This window comes from Phascolarctos cinereus, unplaced genomic scaffold (genome assembly GCF_003287225.1).
Source record: "Phascolarctos cinereus isolate Bilbo 61053 unplaced genomic scaffold, phaCin_HiC Scaffold_4;HRSCAF=312, whole genome shotgun sequence".
NCBI classification, from domain to species: domain Eukaryota; kingdom Metazoa; phylum Chordata; class Mammalia; order Diprotodontia; family Phascolarctidae; genus Phascolarctos; species Phascolarctos cinereus.
The window spans coordinates 49,830,232-49,853,340 of record NW_027555847.1 but is presented as its reverse complement, the minus strand read 5'-3'; the positions used below and the strand labels follow the sequence as shown (position 1 = coordinate 49,853,340).

Here is a 23,109-nt window from a genome sequence, read left to right as displayed (position 1 = left end):
GATAAGGTGGCGTATGTGAAGTGTCAGCTGAGTGGTACCAGCAGCAGATGCAGTTATGAAGTGAGTGCTCATCGTAGGGTTGGATGTTGTAGCTCCGTGGAGAAAGGCGAAGCCGACATAAAGAAAAGGCGAGACAGCTCTAAGAAGAAAAGGAAGGACATTTCAGGTGGGCCACATGGCAAGATCAAAGGCAGAGCTGGAGGAATGTGTACACTTTTCACGGTGACAGGAAACGGATGATTCGGGCTCAGGGGAGGGCCGGGAATCTTCCATGCCTACTTAACTTACCTGGTGAATTATATACAAGAATGTGACATTTGTACGCCACTGGATGCGGTGAATAACTTGTTGGAAGCAATGATGAAAAGGTGCAGAGGCAGCAGGAGTCAGGACGACTTGGCTTGAAATCACACTGCAGACACCGACTAGCTTTGGGACCTTGAATAACTTGCTCAACCTCTCCCAGCCTCAGTTTCCTCAGTCACAAAATGGAGATACCTGTAGTGTTGATCTCATGGGGTTTTGATTAGTCTTAAAAAAGATAATGTATGTAGTGATTTACAAGTCTGAAAACCTGACATGTGTATTCTCATTATTTATCTACCCCTGGACACAGGAATTAATTAAAAGCTATTCATTAAGTGCTTACTTTGTGCCAGGCACTTAACAATGGTGATACAATTATAAAACCTAAAGACAATATTTACCTTCAAGAAGCCTACTTTCTAATAAAGGGATAAAACTCATGTAGGGGAACAGTGGCCTTTTCATCTAGGAGCTCATAGGGATGGTGAATAGAACAAGAGGAAATTTTGATGACAAGGCCTTTCTGGTAGCAATTTGATTTAACAGTATTTCCCAAATCAAGAGGCCAAGAGGCAGAAAGCCGAGGACAGGGGTAGAGGGTAAAGGACAGAGGAGCAGCAATAGTATGTGTACAGTGGCATGACGGAAATTGGCTAGTATGAAGAAACATGGCTGTGTCTGGGGCTTCCTAGATCTAGTGGGCTCAGCCACCAAGACAGCATGGCCCCAAGTTAAGAGTAACAGTTCTGAGGAAATTTCCATCCAGACATACACATGTGTTCAGATCACAGGATTATACATTTAAAACCAGAAGAGACCTTAGAGGTTATGTAGTTCATCTTCCTTATTTTACATTTAAGAAAAATGAGTCCCAGTGATATAAAGTGGAATGCCCAAGGTATCACAGGTGGTAGTTGAGGCAGGATTTAAATCCAGGTTTGTTGACATTAATGGCAAGAGCCTTTCCACTTCGCCACGCCCATCGTGTGTGTGTGTGTGTGTGTGTGTGTGTGTGTGTGTGTGTCACTACAACAATTACTCTAGAAAGGGAGATGAAAGAAATCTACACGTCTTGTGGACACGGGTTTATTATTTTAAATGGTTACGTATTATTGCTTATATTTCCTGAAAAACACATATAATGCTCTTAGCATCCATAATTCTCTTTTACAAAGCTAATTCTACCACTTGAAACTCATGCAAACTACCAAGTAAGGTTATATTCAGCACTAACTTGCATTTAGATACTTGGTAAGCCATTCAGGAACCTTTTCTCACATCAAATAAAACCAATCTAAGCATGTGTTTCCTAATACACATATTGCTTATGACAGTCAATTTATTTACAAGGACTGTTAGAGAGGGAATATATGGCATTAATTCCTCTTAGTCAGGATCTTCTTGTCATTAACAGCCTAGCTTGGAAAAATTTCCAAATACATGAAGTATATTGCTTCCTACTTTTAAAACCATCTCTATAGGGAGGCAATGAAAAAGAAACGGCAGTTACAAATGATAATGGTTCTTTTTCAGGAATGTCTATCACTGGGGGGAGTTTTTCCCCATTTCTAGATCACTATGGCATCAATGATTCAGAGCTTTACCAGATTTTGCCCAGAGCTGATTAGAATTCCTGTTAACAATTTGGTCCAAAGTCTGATAAATGGCATTTAGGGTGACATGGTGATTCTGTTTTATGTCTAACCTCCCTTTTCAGAGAAATAAAAAAAAATATGTTTAGAGAGTTCAAACTTCATGGCTTTCAGAGGCACACCCAGAATGACTAGAGAGAGAGGAGCTGGAAGGGGTGACTGAAGCCCCACTGTTACAAGCACAGCAGGGAAGACAGCTGCTGCAGTCCCTACACCCGAGGGGTTCATCAGCCTTTTTACTGTGCTTGAAGGTGTTGTCAAGGGATGCATTTAAATAGAGAGATGCAGGCTCCCACCGAAAGGGATTAGAAAGGATCCCTCACCATGTTGCCTCTATTGAACCTTTCAGTACATGGAGGAAAAAGAGGGAAATGGGAAAGATTTTGTTGCAGTGGAAAGGCCGTTGTTCCAGGGCACCATTCCATTTATTTCTATTTGTTCATTTCCCTTGTGTTTTTAAAAGTCTAGTGAAGAGTCATGGGTAATTAGCCTTGCTATCTAAAGTCTCTGGGCATAGGAAATCCTGAGAGGACTGCACTGTGTAAATCTCTGCCACAAATGCAACAGAAGATCTTCCCAGGCTTCCCCTCTCCCTTGAAGCCTGTCTGTATCATAAGGTCGGGGACTCAAACATTTAGTATAGCAGAGACCCAGGGTCAACATGATAAGGGAAAGAGCTCTATATTTGGGACAAGAAGATAGAGATTCAAATTACAGCCCTGCTACATAGTGCTCAAGTGACCCTGTGTATCCACCGGGGAAAGTGGATATGAGATAGATAGATAGATAGATAGATAGATATAGATAGATAGATAGATAGATAGATAGATATAGATGGATGGATGGATGGATGAATGGATGGACGGATGGATGGATGGATAGATGGACAGACAGATAGATAAATAGATGGACAGATGGATAGATAGATAGATCATAGTATCATGGACATAAAGAAAACATCCCGCTCAACTCCTTCATTTTATGGATGAAGAAGCCAGGGCTCAACAAGGTTAAATCATGCATCAGAGGAAAAGGCAGAAAATGAACCCAGATCCCGCAACACATGGCACTGACTTTATAAATGACACTTAACAATTCAGAATAATATTTGCCAAATTCATACATTAACTACATATGTCTGTGTATGTCTGTAAACACATATAGGCGTGCATGTATGTATATAATACAAACACATGGATAGATAGATGGTAGATAATATTTCCATGTAGTATATTTCTGTGTGATACGTCTTTAAAAGGATTAAAATGAAAACAATCCAAAAACAAAAACCTTTGAAAAAGTGAGTATGCTACCTTTTTTCACTTTAGTATAATTTATTTCTATTTATGTATTTCTGTTCATTTTGAATGCTTTAAAACACAGAATGCTTTCAAAATGTTTATTCTTTTGAAATTATTTTAGAAGTGTAAACCAATTTTAGATGACTATCAACATATGTATTAATATAGAAAACACATACATGTATTATATATAAGCTGGGCAAGTCAATTTCTGTATGCCTCAGTTTCTTCATATGTAAAATGGGAATAATAATATCCTCTCCCAGGTCATTACCTCTCAGGGTGAGTGAAAATAAAATGAGATAATATTTGGAAAGCACTTTGTAAACCTTAAAGCAGTATTTAAATAGTCATCATTACATGTATGCAGATACACAAACACATATAAATATTATTATTATATGAATATGTGCAGTCTGTATGTAGTCTATGGTAGTGTGTTTATGTATAGAAGACTCATCTATTAAGGGGCAGATGAATTGTGAACTGCATTGATGGAGGGCATTCCCAAACCAAGGAAATCACAGATACTTGGGATGTAAATATTGGATATTGATGCTGATATTATTACTAAAGTATTTGTTGTACTAAGTTAAATTGAATTGAATTAAAAAATTCAATTCTTGGAACACATCAATTAAGAAGTAGCAAACTGAGACAAGGATGGAAAACACTTATTAGAGGTAGCCATATTATGAAGAGCCAATGTAACAGCTGACAACTTGACATCAAAGGAAAAGACAAAAGTAATAACTAAAAGTCTTATGTGGGCAGCTAAGTGGTGCAGCCAATAGAGTGAATAGACTCATCTTCCTAAATTCAAATCTGTCCTTACACACTTTTTAGCTTTGTGACCCTGGGCAAGTAATTTAATCCAGCTTGCGTCAGTTTCCTCATCTGTAAAATGATTTAAAGAAGGAAATAGCAAACCATTCCAGTATTTTTGCCAAAAAGAAAAAAAGAAAAAAGAAAACAAACAGGGTCATGAAGAGTCACACACAACAACAAGAAGGCTCACATTCTCCACGCAGCTATGGGATTTCATAATGTTGACTCAGAAAGAATATTCAATATCTTCTATTAATGATAACTAATACATATCCTTTGTAAAAATTTTTAGCAAAAACTAGCTAAATTATATGTGCATAATGTAAATATGCATATATGTATGTCTAGGTACATATACTATATGTATAGAGAGAACATGTGTGTGTGTTTGTGTGTGTAGACCTATGTATATGACATGTGTGTGTAAAATCATAATCTTCACTTATCTGTAAATGTCATTTATGTAGCAATCTCCATAAATGCCAAATAGGCACTACCTCAATCAATAGAATACCTCAGTATTCACACATCTAACACTGACTGATATAGTAGCCAATAATATTCCTGCAAAAAATTAAAATAAATGGATGAATGAATATCATAATTAGGGTCTAGCACAAGAAAGAATAATTACAAAGTAAATGATTAGACTTTGCCTCTGCCTCTCCTAATGATCTGTTTCAGCACATGCCTACATCTTGCTTAGAGCTGTTAGGAAGTGAATGGATTCTGGGAACTCAGTTCCCCAGTTAGAAAAAAAAAGACTTGGAAAATGTATCATTTTCTGGCAAAACATAAAGGGACTATCATTTATTAATTGATTTTAATGGACTCTTTGTAGAAGATTATCCTGATTAAATTATTAGCTTTGAGAAGAGCCATGCAAATAGAAACAAAATTCATAGAATTTCTCAGTACTTACTCTAACTATGACCATTAATCAGTGTCTGTCCTCTTGCTGCAATATCTTTATATATTGGAAATTGGCTGATAGGAACTCAACTTCATAATCTAGCTCTTTTATTGTGAGCCTTGAAAACACTAAGAGTAGGACACAATGCCTCATTACTACGAACAAAAAAGATGTCACCCATTTATTTATTCTCTGTCATCTCAGAGAGAAAACAAATTTCTGGAAGTCAAACTGTTCCTTCATGGAATGATGGATTTCTAAACGTCTGGTTCCTTCTTTTCACAAAGGAGGTAAATCTGATGAATCAGTATTCACAAAATAGCATTTGGCAGAACAGTAATGCTAGTTAGACAAATGTTCTGTGCCAGCAATAAGACATGACAGAGTCATAATTTTTGTCGGCGGCCACAGACAAACATTAATAGATTCCTGATGCCACCTCCAGAGTTTGAAAGATGTGTTTAAGAGTCGGGGACCTTGGGAATCTTGTCCTGTCACTTAATGGTAAGGACTGCTTGTCAGTAAGGAAACAATATGAAAGTTTGATGGAGGTGAGCTACAAGTGTTATTGAGAGAATTTACAGAAAAATTGGAAGTCCCAGCTGGGGACTTGGAGTGGCATTGACAATGTTGTCCTTGTTGTTGTTTGGTCAGTAGGTAAAAGAGGCCATTCTTTGCCTCATTTCATACTTAGCCTTAATCACTGAATAGGCATTGCCTCAGTTAAACTGAGACTTGTTACAGACTTCAGCTAAAAAGGCCAAGGCCTTCCAGGGCTATCTCCAGTTGTCCTGACCTCTATCTGGCTACTAGACACAGATGGGTCCAGAAGAGAAAGTGAGGTTGGTGACGGTGCACAGCCCTCCCTCACTTAAATCTAATTCTCTTGTGTGTCATGGCATCACCTCCCTGATGACACAATCCTCTTTGAGGACGAAGGACAAAAAACTAGTATGTCACCGAGTTTTCACATCACATTGTGCTGCCTGGCAAGGAGAAAGGTAGGTTTCATTCTAATTTATGGAAGCTAGTGGAGAAAGACTGGACCTGGAGGCAAGAAGATATGAATTTAAATTTGACCAGATAGTTCCTAGCTGTGTGACCCTGAGCTACTCACTTAACCTCTCTAGGTTTCAGTTTCTTTGTCTGTAATATGGGGGATAATAATAGCATCTACTTTCTAGGGCTGTTACGAAGATAAAATAAGATGCAATATTTGTATAACAATTTGCTAATCTTAAAACACTATGTAAATCTAGCTAGCTAGCTATTATTATTAGAAATCTTCGTCCTGAGGCAGCTAGATGGCACAGTGGATAGAGCACCGGCCCTGAAGTCAGGAGGACCTGAGTTCAAATCCGGCCTCAGACCAAACACTTGACACTTACTAGCTATGTGACTCTGGGCAAGTCACTTAACCCCAATTGCCTAACAACAACAAAAGAAATCTTCATCCTTATTTACTTAGTACAGGGTGGACCTTAATCTTTTCAGTATAGACATAAGTTCACAAGTTTTTACTGATTTAACACTAATGAGCACTGGGATGAAAACTACCACATGTTTATACAGCATTTATAGTTTGGGAAACCTTTCCTTGTAATGCTACTCTGCAAACTGTACCCTGATCACTTATCAAGATCCCAGGCATCCCTGAGATTTTGATGTCAGGAAGACCTGGGTCAAAGGGAGGACTGATATTTAGGTTCAAATATTGTTTCTTTTCTTTTTCTTTCTTTCTTTCTTTCTTTCTTTCTTTCTTTCTTTCTTTCTTTCTTCTTTTTTCTTTCTTTCTTTCTTTCTTTCTTTCTTTCCTTCTTTTTTGTCTAGGCAATAGGGTTAAGTGACTTTCCCAGGGTCACACAGCTATTGAGTGTTAAGTGTCTGAGGCTGAATTTGAAATCAGGTCCTCCTGACTCCAGGGCCAGTGCTGTATTCACTGTGCTACCCAGCTGCCCCTCAAATTCTGTTTCTTACACTTACTAGCTATGCAATCATGGGCAAGTCATTTCTCTCTCTGAGACTCAGTTTCCTCAACTGAAAGATGTGGAATAAACTATCTATAATGACTACTTTATATTGTTGATATGAAGCTGAACTCATAAGGCAGTGGATGGTAAAATATTATGCAAAATAAAAAAATAATATAATTGTCAGTTGATATTATTTTTGTTGTTGATACGATAATTCATTTTCTCATTGTTTTCAATGGCGTTCAGAAGGCAGCAGTCCTGGAACAAGTCACTATACAAGGACGTGCACATACATACAATATTCTGTGTCATAGGTAGATAAAATAACTTTGTAACTGAATGAATTCATTGAGATATAAATTCATCTTCTATTGGTTCACTTAAAGCATCTTCATTACAATTCTATTAAAGTCAGAACTAAGGGTAGATGGATAGGTAGATGGATGGATGGATGGATGGATGGATGATTATCATAATATTAAAAGATTAAGAACAAAACTTAGGAACTACTTAGTCCAATAACTGAACACCAGAGGAATAAAGTGACTTTTCTAAGATGATAATGACTAGTGACTGATGATTGGAATGATGAAAGGATATGCCAGTGGAGAGAAAGTTTTAGCAGTTGTCTCCTAGTTGGAAAGGCTATAAAAATTAGCCCAATAGCATTACATCTCTAATGTAGAAGGAGTTTAGCTGTGGAACAGAAGTTTAGTTAAAAGGTAATGATTTGAGGGCCAAAGATAAGCCCAAAAGAAAGAAAAATTTAAAAAAATTTCCCTACTCTTCTATGACCTCCTGTTTCAACAAAAAAAAATTATGAATAAATGTCATCAAAAGAAATGGTAGATGCGGAGAATCACAGTTTAACTGTCTAAAGATACTAATTTAATTGAAGGTCTCATAAATGTGAGATCTTTGTCCAGTAAGCAATAAGATGTTATGATATTAAAACACTGTCACTGAAATTCCAGCTATAAGACAAAATGAAGTTGCATCCAAATATTCTCTTTGGAGGGGCAAATGAAGGATGAATAGACTTGGTTTCATTACTGACAAGGGAAATATGAAACCTTTTTTAAAAGAAATATATTTTATGTTTTCTAATTACATGTCAAAACTATTATAACTTTTTTTTAATTTGAGGTAATTTTTTTTCTCCCTCCCTCCTGTCCTTGACCTTTTATGGAAAATGCAAGCAGCTTGATATAGGTTATATATGTGTAGTTATGCAAAATATATTTCCACATTACTCATATTGAAAGAAAACACAAACAAAAAAGAAAGGAAGAAAAAAAAAGAAAAATTTTGAAAGGATGCTTTGATCTGTATTCAGACTCCATCAGTTCTTTCTCTGGAGGTGGATAGCATTTTTTATCATAAGTTCTTCAGAACTGTCTTGGATGGTTGTATTGTTGAGAATAGCTAAGTTATTCATAGTTGATCATCCTATAATATTGTTACTGTGTACACTATTCTCCTGGTTCTGCTCACTTCACTTTGCAATAGTTCGTGTAAGTCTTTCCAGGTTCTTCTGAAGTCATCTTGCTCATCATTTCTTATAGCACAGTAGTTTGCCATTATATTCATATACCACAACTTGTTCAGCCATTCCCCAATTGATGGGCATCCCCTCTCAATTTCCAATTCTTTGACACCACAAAAAAGAGCTCCCATAAACAGGTTTGCACACATAGGTCTTTTCCCTTAAAAACAAAAATAACAACAACAAAAAAGAAATTTTGGAATACAGATCTAGTTGTGGCATTTTAGTTAAATGATATGCCCTTTGGGCATAATTACAAATTGCTTTCCAGAATGGTTGGATCAATTCACAATTCTACCAACAGTGCTTTAATGCCCCAATTTTTTCATATCTCCTTCAACATTTGTCATTTTCCTTTTCTATCATATTAGCCAATCTGATAGGTGTGAGATGGTAACTCAGAATTGTTTTAATTTGCATTTCTCTAAGCAATAGTGATTGGGAGCATTTTTTCAATTTATCAATTGAGAAATTACTTGTATTCTTACAAATTTAATGCAATTCTCTATATATTTGTGACATGAGGCCTTTATTAGTAAATTATTTTTACAGTTATCATTAGTGTGTATTTCCCTCCATCCTATCCCTGACCATTTATTCTATACTCTCTCTCTCCCTTTCTGCCTGTTTCTTCTCAAAAAAATTTTACTTCTGACTACCATTTCCCCAAACACACCTTCCCTTCTAGCAGCCCCACCTTCTCTTGTAACCTTTCCCTCCTACTTTACTGTAAGGTGAGATAGATTCCTATACCCAACTAAGTGTGTATGTTTTTCCCTCTGAGTCAATTTTGATGAGAGTAAGGTTCAAGCATGCCTGCCCATCATCCCCCCTCCACTGCAAAAGCTCTTTCATGCCTCTTCTATGTGAGATAATTTACCCCATTCTATCTTTCCCTTCCCCCTTCCCCTAGCGCATCACTCTTTCTCACCTCTTTTTTTTTTTAAATATCATCCCGTCATACACCCAGGCTCTCTTTATATATACTCTTTCTGACTGCCCTAACAATGTAAGATTCTTAGGAGTTACAAGAATCATCTTCCCATGTAAGAATGTAAATAGTTTAACCTTATTGAATCCTTATGATTTCTCTTCCCTGTTTATCTTTTTTATTCTTCTCTTGAGTCTTGTATCTGAAAGTCAAATTTCATCTGGAATGCTTAAAAGATCTCTATTTCATTAAATATTCATCTACCCCTGGAAGATTATACATAGTTTTGCTGGATAGTTGATACTTGGTTGTATATCTAACTCCTTTGCCCTCTGGAATATCTATTCCAAGTGATCTTTTAATATAGAAGCTGTTAAATCTGCTGTGATCCTGCCTGGCTTCAAATATTTGAAGTGTTTGAATTGAATTAAAGATTATCTCTTTAATTTGGAAGCTCTAGGAGTTGGATATAATATTCCTAAGAGTTTTCATTTGGGGAATCTCTTTCAGGAGGTATTTAATGGATTCTTTCCATTTCTATTTTACTCTCTGGTTCTAGGATATCAGAATAGTTTTCCTTGATAATCTCTTGAAATATGATTTCCAGGTTCGTTTTCCATTTGTCCAATTCTGCTTTTTAAGGAATTCTTCTCTTTAGTAGATTTTTGTGCTTCGTTCACTATTTGGCCTATTCTGTTTGTTTGCTTTTTATGGTGTTATTTTTTTCAATAATTTTGTGTCTGCTTTACCAAGCTTTGACTTATTTTTCATTAATTTTTTGCATTCTCATCAATCTCATTTCTTTTCCCAATTTTTTCCTTTATATTTCTTATTTGATGTTAAAAATTATTTTTGAGTTCTTGCAGGGATTATTTTAGGCCTGAGAACAATTCCAATTTTTAGGCTTTGGATGTAGCTATTGTAACTTTGTTGTCTTCTGAGTTTGTGTTTTGATCTTTCTTGTCACCATAGTAACTTTCTATGGTCAGGTTCTTATTTTATTGCTTGCTCATTTTCTAACCGATTTCTTGACTTTTAACTCAATGTTAAAGTTGGGCTCTGCTCTCCAAAGTAGAGAGAGTACTGTCTCAAGCTTCAAGCTTCTTCATCCTGCTCTTTTCAGAGCTAGTTCTGGAGCAGGGGGGTGGTCTGTAGGTTTTCAATTCTTCTAATGTAATATCATCTAAGAAGAGGTGTAGTCACTACTCTCCTGGCCTGAGTTCTGGCCTGTGAGCAATCACAAGTACTCTTTTCCACTCTAGAACTTTGGCAGGGTCCCTGTCCCCCTGTAGCCACACTTTTTAGTGTGCTATTGCTCCTCCTCACCCTGGGACTATGACCTAGAACCACATATTGGCAATGCAATAGAATCATGCGCATAGTACCAGCAAATGGTCCCCTGGAATCCCCTGCACTGTTGTCCAACCTCCTTACTGCCTGTAGGCTGAGGGTGCTGGAAGCAGGCACTGCTTATTTAGTCATTCCCAAAGGTCGGTTACTGGATTGCTGGGACCTGGAACATTCTAGATTATCCTCTGTTATCACCCCAGTGAGAGAGACCTTTCCTGCCAAACTTCTAAGTTGCTTTGGCCTGGAAAATTGTTTCACCCCAGCCTTTGGTTCTACCCCTCCAGAATTCATTTTGAGAAATTATTTTAAAGTTGCTTTGGGAGGTAGGGGTATTTAGGAGAGCTCTGGTAAGTCCCTTCCTTTAATCTGCCATCTTGGCTCCACCTTCCTCAGATAATATATATATATATTTTTTTTAAATGCTTGATCATCTCACCTTTAAGTATTTGTGATCATGATAAGCAATAGACCCTTCATGAAGAATTGCAGCTTATGAGTCAATATCTGTTACAGAGAGGAAGATAGACAAAGTCCATGCAGGACAGAATAACTATGATATAAGTCAATATAGAATTTTATATGTAGTGACCTCAATGTGAAGCTGTAGCAAAGCACTGGGTGGGAATAGAAACAGGAAATATTGAAAAACATGGCAACAAAAAGACCTAATAGTCAAGGGTAATTCCTGCTTAGAACACAAGCAATTTTGCAAAGCTTAACTGAATCTCTACATTCTACATGAAGCTTTTACTTATTCTCTGCTAAGATTATCTCCCCCAAAACTACTTTGTATTTTTCTACATACTGATATATAAACATGTTGTCTCCCTCAATAGAATTGACATCTTGGGAGTAGAGACTATTACACTTTCTAATGTTCATCACCCAGTGCCAATCATAAAGCCTGGCATACAGTAGGTACTCAATAAATGCTTGTGGATTCATTGATTATGGAGAAGAATGAGAAATGACAAGCAATAGCAGCTTGCCAAACAGTATAAAAAGGAGAGAAGAATCTCAACTGTCACAGCCCTGCTAACCCATATGCCCAGATATTATTTGTTCAATAATCCTGAAAGGAGAAGAATAAATAAATGTAAAAAGAACATGTCCATTTCTGTTTCTATGGTGGTCTATTCTTATTGGATACAATTGTGGAACTACCCCTCTTGGACTTCAATGAACCATGTACAAATGTGGAAATGGCATTTAAGAAGGTGAAGTCAGGAAAAGAGGCTGCATCAGAGGAAGGACATGAGAAACCTAGGGTGGAGGTGACACTATTTTAAAGACATTTGATGAACTTCTAAAAATATATCTAAAATTTGGAAAGTGTATCAGCCTCATGGACAAGCCAATTGGCTCCCAGGTTCAAATAAAGACGCACAGAGTAATTACATATGGCCAATGAATGAAATTAGCTTTATCACAGACATAAATATGAATATATGTCAAAAGGTGACTCCAAATTAATTGAAAGCAATTCATCAAATATTCTTGGCTATCATGCTGAACATTCATGCACTGCTTGGGAAGCCAGACTTCCACTTGATGGGAATCACAGTGGGTCCTTTTAATAAATAATTAGCAGAAATAAGAGTGACACAAACCATGTCCTCCTCCCCCTTCTCTCTTTCCACTGACTTAAGCTAGAGTCTTTTAATACCTGTCAAGAGTTAGGTTAAAAAAGATGCAGACCTGTGTTTACTTTGGTTTTTATAGTACAGCCAATTTGTGATTAAGGGGCTTGGGATTTTACCAGTTTTGTCAGGGCTTTATCCTCTCTAGTGGCCTCCTGGAAAAGACAAATGGCTGGGGGGAGTCTGATTGCCTGGGCCTTTCCTCTTTGGAGAGAAAGTCAGGTGAGATGTGCTGACTCACAGAACACAAATATTTACGTGCAAAGACCGGACTTAAGGAGTTAACATCCTCTATGAGACAATCCCGTAGAAGATAAACTATTAGGACAGGATGTGTAACTTTTAAGCTCATTCACAGGCCAACAATATAAGTGCTGCCAAACACAAGAAGATTTCACCAATTGGAAGAGACTAATGGTAGGACTTTTACTACGATAAGGCAATCTAGCAGAAAGACATCAGCAGCTACCAAAAGAGATTTCTACTTTTTCATGTCTAAAAACACCATGAAGAGAAGGTCTGAACAAGTATGGGAAATGTCCTTGATGGATTTCAGGCTCCCACGAACAACAAGACGGAGGGTTTTGTCTTCTGCAATCCTCTCGATCGTCCATATCTCTACAATATAAGAATTATGTGCAGGAGATAAAGCAATTTCAGCTGTGTACCAGCTAGGATACCAAGAACCCAAGAACTTATAAGAGAGAAGGTTAATGATCCCTAATGTGGTCCCTCAGTATCCCTGCCCCCTCCACCCACCAAGCCGCAGCAGCAGGACTACACAAGCCATCCCCCAGGCTTGCAGCAGAATTTAAGGATATACCTTAGTCTTCCTTGCAGTGCTACAGAAAAAAATAAACCAAAATCACCACTTCCACCACCACCACCACCAGCAGCAACAAAACAACAGTCCTGGTGTATTCTACTCTAGTCAGATCATATCTTGAGAATTAGGTTCAATTCTGGACGCAAACTTTTAGGAAGATAACCTGGAAAACGTCCGGGGCAAGCAACAAGGATTGTGAAAGAATTCACCACTTGATAATCTATCAGAGGAAGTGGGGATATTTATACAAAGCAAAGGAAGGGGTTTATGAGTATTATCTTCAAGTTGTTGAAAGGCTTCTAAGTTAAAGAAGAATTAGCTTTCTTCTGCTTTAGTTTCAGAGGATAGGACTAGAAGTCATGGGTAGAAGAGGCAGAGAGGTAGATTCAAGCTTGGTTAAAAAATAAAAATTCTAACAACTGGAACTTGTCAAAAATGGAATGGGCTGCCTCTAGAGGTAGTGATTTCTACATTCCCTGGAGGTCTTCAAACATTGGCTGGATAATTACTTCCTGGGTCTGTTGTAGAAAGCTTCACTATCCCAATTCCCCCATCCCCCACATGGAAGTTGGACTACAGAAGGTGCTGATTTCTCTTCCAACTCTGAAGTTCTCTGATTCTGTGAATATGCTTGTTCTGTCACTGTGACTATCCTCAACTGCAGCCAGTAAGAGTCTGAACACTGCTTTCCGCAGTTGTCCCATTTGCTGCCAGAAGACAGTTAGAGGAGGTGGTGTTAAGTTACAGGCTCAATAAACGGTGCAAATGATAGCACGATTTACACTCAAAATCATGAAGTACAAGATAGCTACAGGTACCTGCTAACCAATGGCAATATTTTTTTTAGAAGAAACTGTTTGGAAATTCAGATTTGCCTTATCAACCAGTTAAACATTTGGTTAAGTCCTCCTCCTAAACATTTATTTAAAAACAGAGAAGGGCTTCACCAAAGTCTTCAAGTACATGAAGAAATACTGAATACCAGGTGTTCTCTGTTTCTGCTGTGATTGAGGCAAAGAAAGGGCCAGCTGAGGGGAGATGAACACTGAGGATAAAAAAGAGATTGGCAAGCCTTGGCACACATGTCAGATGATAATGTAATATTGCAGCAACAGGTGATATCCAGCATGCCAATATCTGGCTATCATTTGGTGGCTGCAACTCAGCTCCCTACTGATACTTCCTGGCTTTTCATCCATTTTTTTGTCCTTCCTCTTCAATTTTCATTCAGGCAACAATGGCTGGGTAAGAGGTAGTCTGAGTGCTATATCACTGCCGAAGCTAGGTATACATCTCAGCCAAAATATTTCCAATGAAAGGGGACAGATGGTAGGAAGAATGCCAAGGTGGGGAAGGCCTGGGAAGGATAACCAAAGAGAAGTAAATTTTCCCTCCTGAAATTTTTAAGGAAAATGGCAGACAGTGTTCTTTGATGATTAATTTCAATATATATGAATGATGTTAAACGGCAGGGATTAGGTCTCTATCACAATGAGTCAATGCAGTGTGAATTTTAGGAAAAATTGTGAAGAAGATAAAGTTTATCTCTGACATTCATTGGCTTTCTTCCTTATCACCTACTCCCTCCCTCTTCATCCCACCTATAAAGGCCAGACCCAATCCCATCCCACCCCTTTCCTCAGAAGTGCCTGATTCTCCACCCTTTCCTCTCAAGCCTTCCTTTCACATGGAGGCATTTCTGGGGAAACTGACCTGAGGTGTAAATTACTGATTGTGACCTACTGAGTTCATTCTCCCTCATTAGAATTATAGTCTCTCTTTTTTAAATTCTTTTTTTTCAATAAACAAAAATATATTTTGTATACTTTCCATCTATTCCCACAAGAAAAAGAAGAAAATATACCTTTTAAAAAATATTCATATCAGGTAAAACAAATTTCCACATTAGTCTTGTTTAAAAAAAAGTTTATTCTATAGACTGAGTCCATCACCTTTGTATAAAGAGGTAGGCAGCATGCTTCATCACTGGTTCTCTGAAACCATGGTTAGTCATTACATACAAGATGTGATCTAGCAGTGGCTACCCATGCCCACATACTGAGGAGTGAAAAACCAATCCAGGTCCACTATCAAGAGACAGAGGGAAGATGGAGGATATTGATGGGGGGGGGGGAAACACCTTTTTTCATCACACTATATAAAAAGAGAAGCATCCTGGACTGTCACAGCTTCTATCTCCATGTCAGATCAGGTTTGCATTATACAAGTAATAAACCTGGAGATTCTATCTATTCCTGGTACAAAATCATCTTTTGCTGTAGGATCCAATGTTTAGACAAAATATGGTATAGCCTTAAGTAAGTCATTTAAACCTCTCTAAATCTGTTTTCTCACCCATAAAATAAAGGGGTTGGACCAGATACCAATGTAGCTCAAGGACAACATCTTATGGATTCTGTGGTCACCTTGCCAATTTTGTCTTTCTCAACTGGTTTTATTCTTAAACTTAAACCTCTTAATACTTCATTCTCCAATTCATTTCTTTTTTCAGCCTACTTACTAAAACTAGGGTATTCACCTAAGTGTCCAGGTCATCACTTAAGCAAATGAAATTATTTATCTTTATCCCCCCCTTAAAAATCCTCTCCTAACCATTCATCATTATCTTGTTTTCACCAAAACTTCTCATACAGGGAAAAACCCCAAAAGGAAGGCCTCACACAATCTTCCCACTCAAAATAGGAAGCCTTCTTTAACCCCAGAGCCTTTATAGTTCATAAGATTCATCAGACTGACAGCTGGGTTTAGCCAAGCATATTGACCAAAGCGTATGCTCATAAGGTCAGTAAGTAAGGTACCTATTTATCTGCACATTAGACAGAATGGAGGTAAGGACGCTTACAGGAAATATGACTCCTTTTAATTTAACAACAGTAGTAAATGGTAAAAGACACATAATTAATTTGAGATTTATTTATTTTAGTAAATGTGCTTGAGGGTACACTTGGAATACATGCAATGAAAGGTGTATGGAAAGAAAAATGATAGCTTTCCATTTTTTCAGAATGCTATTTTGAAATTTCAAAGTATTTATTTTTAATTAATGATTGCTACAGAAAAATGGGATGGAATGAGATGGGATTAGATAGGATGGGATGGTAATATACTGAACTTGTGGTTTCTCTGATAAAGGGAAATCTTGATGAAGAAGTCCCTTTGTTAATGCAGGTCAGAACCTGCAAGGTAATTTACACACCAAGAGAGTATCTGGAGGCACTAGGAGGTTAAATGATTTGCCCATGGTCACACAGGCAGAATGTGTGTGCCTTAGACAAGAGTTGAGACCAGGTCTTCCTGACTCTAAGATTGGCCCTCAATTCACTATGCCATAAAAATGTTTGTTGCTCAGTCATTTCAGTTGTGTCTGACTTTTCGTGACCCTGTTTGGGTGTTTTTGGCAAAATACTAGCGTGATTTGCCATTTCCTTTTCCAGCTTACTCTGCAGATGAGGCAAACAGGGTTAAGTGACTTGCCCAAGTTCACACAGCTAGTACTTGTGTGAGGCCAGTTTTGAACTCAGGAAGATGAATCTTCTTGATTCCAGGCCCAGTACTCTATCCACTGTGACATCTGGCTGCCCATGCTACAAAAATAGAAACTGTAAAAAAAACAAACCCCCCCCCCAAAAAAAAAAAACAGCAGGTCTAATATTAAGTCATACCTGAAAATAGGAGAACATCTAAGACAAAGATCTCTAACTCTGGTCAGAATATTTTTTTCCTTTCCATTTTAACTACAGATTTAATGGTCTCTTCTATATTACATGAGAGAAAAATATTAATTAAGCACATATAACATGCAGGAGACTGAACTAAGTGCCCTACATTTGAATTAAATAAGAAAAAAATAAACATAAATACTTGAATGTTTCCACTATACATGGTTTATAGTATCATGCAGGAAAAAAAAAAAAACAAGATCGTAGGTTTAGGTTTTTAGTTAATATCTATATATTTGTGTCACACAGACCTACCAAAGGAAAAAAAAATTAAATTTTCCCATTTTTTTCCAACAGTAAAAAGGGGATATTATTAAAAATGCCAATATCCAAGATGATTGAAAAATAAATGAGTAGTATTATTCACATATTCTAGAAAATGCCTCGTTAACCATAAGCCTCTGTACCTTTCTTATGGTACTCATCACAATGTACTTTTTATCTCATATTTGCTTGAGGGAAGATATTTTGCTTTCTTATTCCTTTTGTTGTCACAGGACATCGTACACAGGGCCTTGTACAAAGCAGGTAAATTAAATAATAATAATAATAATAATAATAGCTTGCTTTGTATAACACTTCAAGGTTTGCAAGGTACTTTTCAAATATTATAGCATTTTATCCTCACAAAAATCCTAGAAGGTAGATGCTATTATTATTTTCATTTTACAGATGATAAAACTGAGGCAGGGAGTTCAATGACTTGCCCAGGGTCAAACAGCTAGTCCCTCTCTGAGGCTGAATTTGAACTCAGGTCCTCCTGACTTCAGGTCTAGCATTTCATCAGTTGTGCCACTGGCCATCTTTCATATTTTAAGTAAATGTTTACTGAAATAGTAATTACGCCATTGAGTAGACTTGGAGTCAGGAAGACTTGAGTTCTAGTGCCTCAGTTTCTTCATCTGTAAAATAGGGATAACATAAGCATCTCCCTCACTGAAGAAGCAGTGAGAGAACATTAGAAATTGCTTTACGTGCCTTAATGTATGCTAGCTGTTATTACTAAGGGAAAACCAATTTTTGGCAGAATGACAATAGAGAAATACACTAATTGTTGAAACTATAATCGACAGGATTGCTGATTTATAAAGTACTTCAAGACCTTGTGCCACCTCTGGGTCATCATTACAAACGTGGATTTTTCATGGAACCAAAGATGCAGAGAAGTGCAGATCAGTTTATGAACGAACAAATAACAATACACACGTATCAGAAAAAAACAAAACAAAACAAAACACTACCAATTGACAAGATACTGAATAACAGAGAAAGTTGACTTTCCTTTTCATTTCAATCATTCCTTTGTCCTCTGCTAAAGGCTTACTCAAGTGCCTCACTGTGCCTAGGAGGCAACCCTAGATTCTTTATGCCAAAGCCAGTGGAACGCACACTCTGGCAAGTCCTACAAAACTAGGAAGTGACTAGCATACGGATAGCTATATATTATCATTAATTATTATTAATTTGATTATTATCCTATCATTTACATCTCAAAAGCACTTGACATACATTATCTCATTTGATCCCTTAAAAACCCCCATTTTATAGATGAGGAAACAGAGGCAGAGAGAGGTGAAATGACTTGCTCATGGATGGGGAGGTAGGATTCACTCATGTTTTCTTTATTCTAAGTCTTGCACTCTATTCCCTGTGGGATCTCAGCATCTTAGTTTTATTAATCATATAGATTATGCTTAATATAGGTTAAAGAAACAGACACAGAATTTGACACCGGTTGCAATCAGTAGGAAAATTACTTCACAGTCCTGGCTATAAAAGTATTTCATCACAGAAAACATTCAAAGACAGCTGACCTCTTCATAAAATTCATAGAATCAGTGGTGATTATCAACTATTAAGAGACAAACAGACTGAAAAGATTTCCCCCCCTATTGCTAGTCCTCTTGTTCAGTAAGACTTGTGTCCCTGCTCCATTTTATGTAAAATCTAGTAAATTCAATTCAGTCATTCAATTTGTCTCCAGCCAAGCTTCCTTCTGTCAGTTCGGCAGACATTTCAATGCCGGCCGCACAGAGAAGCAGGGGAAGGACAAAGAGAATAAGATTACCTGTGCATTTTCGATCTGTGTCTTCTTTTTTGGATCCGCTAATTGTCAACTTGCAGTTGAAGTTTTCCTCCCAATACTCTGCAAACCATACATTTCTTCTGTTGTTCTCTAGCGTACGTGATGTAAAGTATGTATCAAAACCTAAATGGGATAAAGTGGAAAGTTCAATGAGAACAGAGACAGGGTGGAACCGCTAGAGCTAGAAATACCATTCACAGCTATTGTTTGCTTTTTTTGTTGTTGTTAATAATGATGTATTCTCTCCACGTCAATCAAAAACCAAAGGAGGAGATTATTTGTATCACACGTTTGGTAAGATAGCAAAGTAGATGTTTGCTGCATAATCGTCTCAACTGAACAACCTGAAAATTTGAAAAATACATGGCAAATCTATGGTAATTACAGTGGCATCAACAAGGTAAGAAAACAGAAAATCTACAGAAGATAAAAGCCTCCTGAAATAACCTCCCAACGTGAAATACTTAAAGTTCCTAAGATAATACCCTTATTCCATGCCACTCACCATAAATCTACAAGCACACAAAACCCAACGGGCCAGTGTTTCTTAGACTACTCATAGGGGTTACTCAGTCTGAACTCCACCCCAACCCCTGACATTGCATAAGAGAAAGAAAACACCCATCCTCCTGAACCACATCATAGAAAGGAATTGCAACTATGTAAGGGATAGGAGGCCATGGAAGACCTCAGCTAGCAAAAAGGGAAGTAGTATTCATGTCCAAGGGAAAAGGCATAGGAGACCAAGTGCAAGTGATTCTTTCTCAATAGAGTTGATACAGGGCCTCCATACAACCTGATGTAACAAGACTCTAGATAACTGGCATCAGGGCTCTGAGCAAGAGAAAACATGCATGTAGGAAAATAGACAAAATACTGGAAAATCAAGAAGAAGACTGAAGGAGAAAAGAGTCCAAGGCCAGATCTCAATTATGAGATGAAGAAGAAGGAGAACGAGGAGGAGGAGGGAGGAGGAGGAGGAGGAGCAACAATTCTGGAAAGGTTATAAGTAAGTGTATTTTAAAGAAAGGCAAATTTTTGATAATCCCAATGGAAAAAAAGGACATATACACATTCTTTAGATAATAATAATAATTAGTATTTATATAGCAATGTGAGGTTTTCAAAGTGCTTTTAAAAATGCTATCTCATTATATCCTCACAACTACCCTGGGCAAGTAGATACTATTTTTTTATCGCCATTTTACAGATGACAAATTGAAGCAGATCGAGGTTAAATGAGTTGCCCAGAGTCACACAACTAGTAAATCTCTGAGTCCACATTCGAACTCGGGTCCTCCTGACTCCAGGTCTGGCACTTAACCCAACATGCCATCTAGTTTCCTGTATTCTCTACAGATCATTAAAACAACAATAAAAGCACACCAAGGAAGCAGCATGATACAGTACAAACAGCGTTGAGCCTGGTGGCGTAGCAGTCAGTCATTCAAGTGGGGAAATGTACTAAGAGCTGAGGGCAGCAGCAAATGGACTCTCTCTTTTGACTGGATGTGGACAGAGGAACAGCAGTACTTTTTTTTCATTCCTCAGATAATGCTGGGGGGATATAGGAGGGATCAAGAGAGGGACCAGGATATGGAGAAATGGAAAGGTGTTTTTTGCCTTAGAAAGAGAAATAAAATGGTGGAATTTAAGTTTGTTATCTTTGTTGGTGGGGTGAAGAGAGAAAGGAAAGGACCTTATGATGGCTTTCATGCGGAAGAAATGGTAACCTTAGGAGAAAAATTCTAAGCAAGATTTGTTATTCACATGACTAACTCACCAGAAGAGACTATAGCTATTCAAAGATAACTAATATCCAGGGTTGTAGGAGGGGACAAAAAACACAGGCATGACCCAGTGGCATTAAGAGGTATGAGCGATCTCGGTAAGGGAATGTGGGGTACACCCAGAAACTCATGGTGTGAAATGCAGAGTAACTGTCACCACACTTCACTGAATTCTTCATGAACTGATGTTCCAAGGAATAGTAAAACACCCCCCCAAAAAAAAAAGAAGAGAAAAGAGAAAAGAAAGGAAAAGAAAGCATTAGCAGAACAACTCAGGATAAAGCAGCTAAACAGGAATGAGTGAGAGAACTTATGGGAATATGCTAGCATCAAATTAGTACAAGCAAAACTAATCCTAGGGTTAAATGCTGAGTAAAAATGAAGGGAGACAAACAGTTCTGGAAAAAAAAAGAATTGCATTAAAACTATGTAAAAGCCTGTGCCAGATCATTAATATTAAGGTAAATGCAAATCAAAACAATTTTGAGTTTCTCACTTTACACCCAGAAAATTAGCAAAGATATCAAAAGATGGGAATAGTCAATGTCTCCACCTAAGCTAGGTGGCTCAGTGGATAGAGTGCCACCCTGGAGGCAGAAAGACTTGTCTTCCTGATTTAAATCTTGCCTTGGATACTTACCAGCTGTGTGACCCTAGACAAGTCACTTAATCCTGTTTACCTCAATTTTCTTGTTTGTAAAATGATCTGGAGAAGGAAATGGCAAACCACTCCAATATCTCTGCCAAGAAAACCCCAAATGGTGCTACAGGACTGAAAATGACTGAACAACAAAAACAGAAGCCAATATACTCCACATCTAACCCGTGACCTGGATCTCTATACAAGGAATTCCTTATACATGCCCCAGGGCCTGATGAAGTTAAAACACTGATCTTTGGAGCTCGGTCTCTATGGCCCAACCCAGTTAATTGGTGCCTAAGTGTGTGCATACTTAAAACCTTTTATCTTCTGCTGAGCCCTAGAAATGAGACTGCTTTGTCTTCAAATGTCATCCAGCTATCTCATCATCCCCCTCCTTTCCATATTGTCCACTTCCCAAGAAAAAACTGCCTTCCACCATCACCTCCTCCCTAAGTGTGTTGCTTTCCTCTATTGGGGACCATCTGTAGTCATCCTAATCTATATCTTGCCACTGGGCCTAGATGGCTCTGCAGGAGAGAGTAAGGCTGGTGACTTTGCACAGCCCTTCCTAATTTAAATCCAATTCACTTGCAAGTCATGGCATCACCTTCCTGATATCATGGTCCTCTTCCAGAATGAAGGAAAAGCAACAGCTTTCCTGTACTAGAATATAAACTACTTGAGGACAGAGAATCTCTCTTTTTAAACCTTTGCATCCCCATTCTTTAGCACAAGTCCTGGCACCAAAAATATGCTTAACAAATGATTTTTCCCTTTCATTAATTTATTCATATTTGAGGGTATGTGGAAAGATAGAAACCACAATACACAACTGATAGAGTTGTATACTAACTCAACCATTCCAGAAAATAATTTGCAATAATGCTTTTTAACATGTTACTAAATGTCATACTTTTGACTCAAATATTCTACTGCTGGGTATATATAGCATGGAGATCAAGGAGAAAAAGAAAGGTCACATATTTATCAACATTTTCATATCAGTATTATATAGTGTCAAAGAACTAGAAATAGAGCGTAGGCTCAATTATTAAGAAATGACTAAACAAACAGTAACACATGAATGTTATGGCATAGTAATATAATTTATGAAACAATAAATACGAAGAATTCAGATAAACATGGGGAAGCATATGAATGAATGAACTATGAAGTCGAACTAGGGAAATATATGTACAATGTCTTCACCAATATAAATAAGATGAATAAAATATCAAAACTGAAACTTTATAACTATAATGACCAGATGAAGAATTGACGAAGTAAACTTCCCTCCCTTCACTGCACAGATGGAAGACTCTTGGTGTTGGTTACTGCATATGCTGTTGGGCACAGCTGGTAATGCTGGTTGTCTTTGCTATACTTATTTTTTTTCTTTTTTAAATATTTACTAAAATAGATGCCTCACTGGGTAGGGGAAAAGGAAAGGTATAACCAGAAAAGAAAAGGATGTTAAAAACAAAAGACATAAAACAAATTAAAATTTAAATGAAAAAGTAAAAGCATATTGGGGTAAGAATACAAAAGAAATCCAATAAGAAAATGCCAACTCATCCTAACCTT

The 23,109-nt window shown here is 37.5% G+C and overlaps 1 protein-coding gene across 1 annotated transcript in view; it reads right to left on the bottom strand.

The window, feature by feature from the left end:
• Positions 1–23,109, bottom strand: part of GRM7 (glutamate metabotropic receptor 7) — a 960,751-nt gene that overhangs the window by 365,693 nt on the left and 571,949 nt on the right. The window contains 1 exon segment of the mRNA XM_020973801.2: positions 19,075–19,215. Within this exon segment, the coding sequence (XP_020829460.2) occupies positions 19,075–19,215 (141 nt within the window).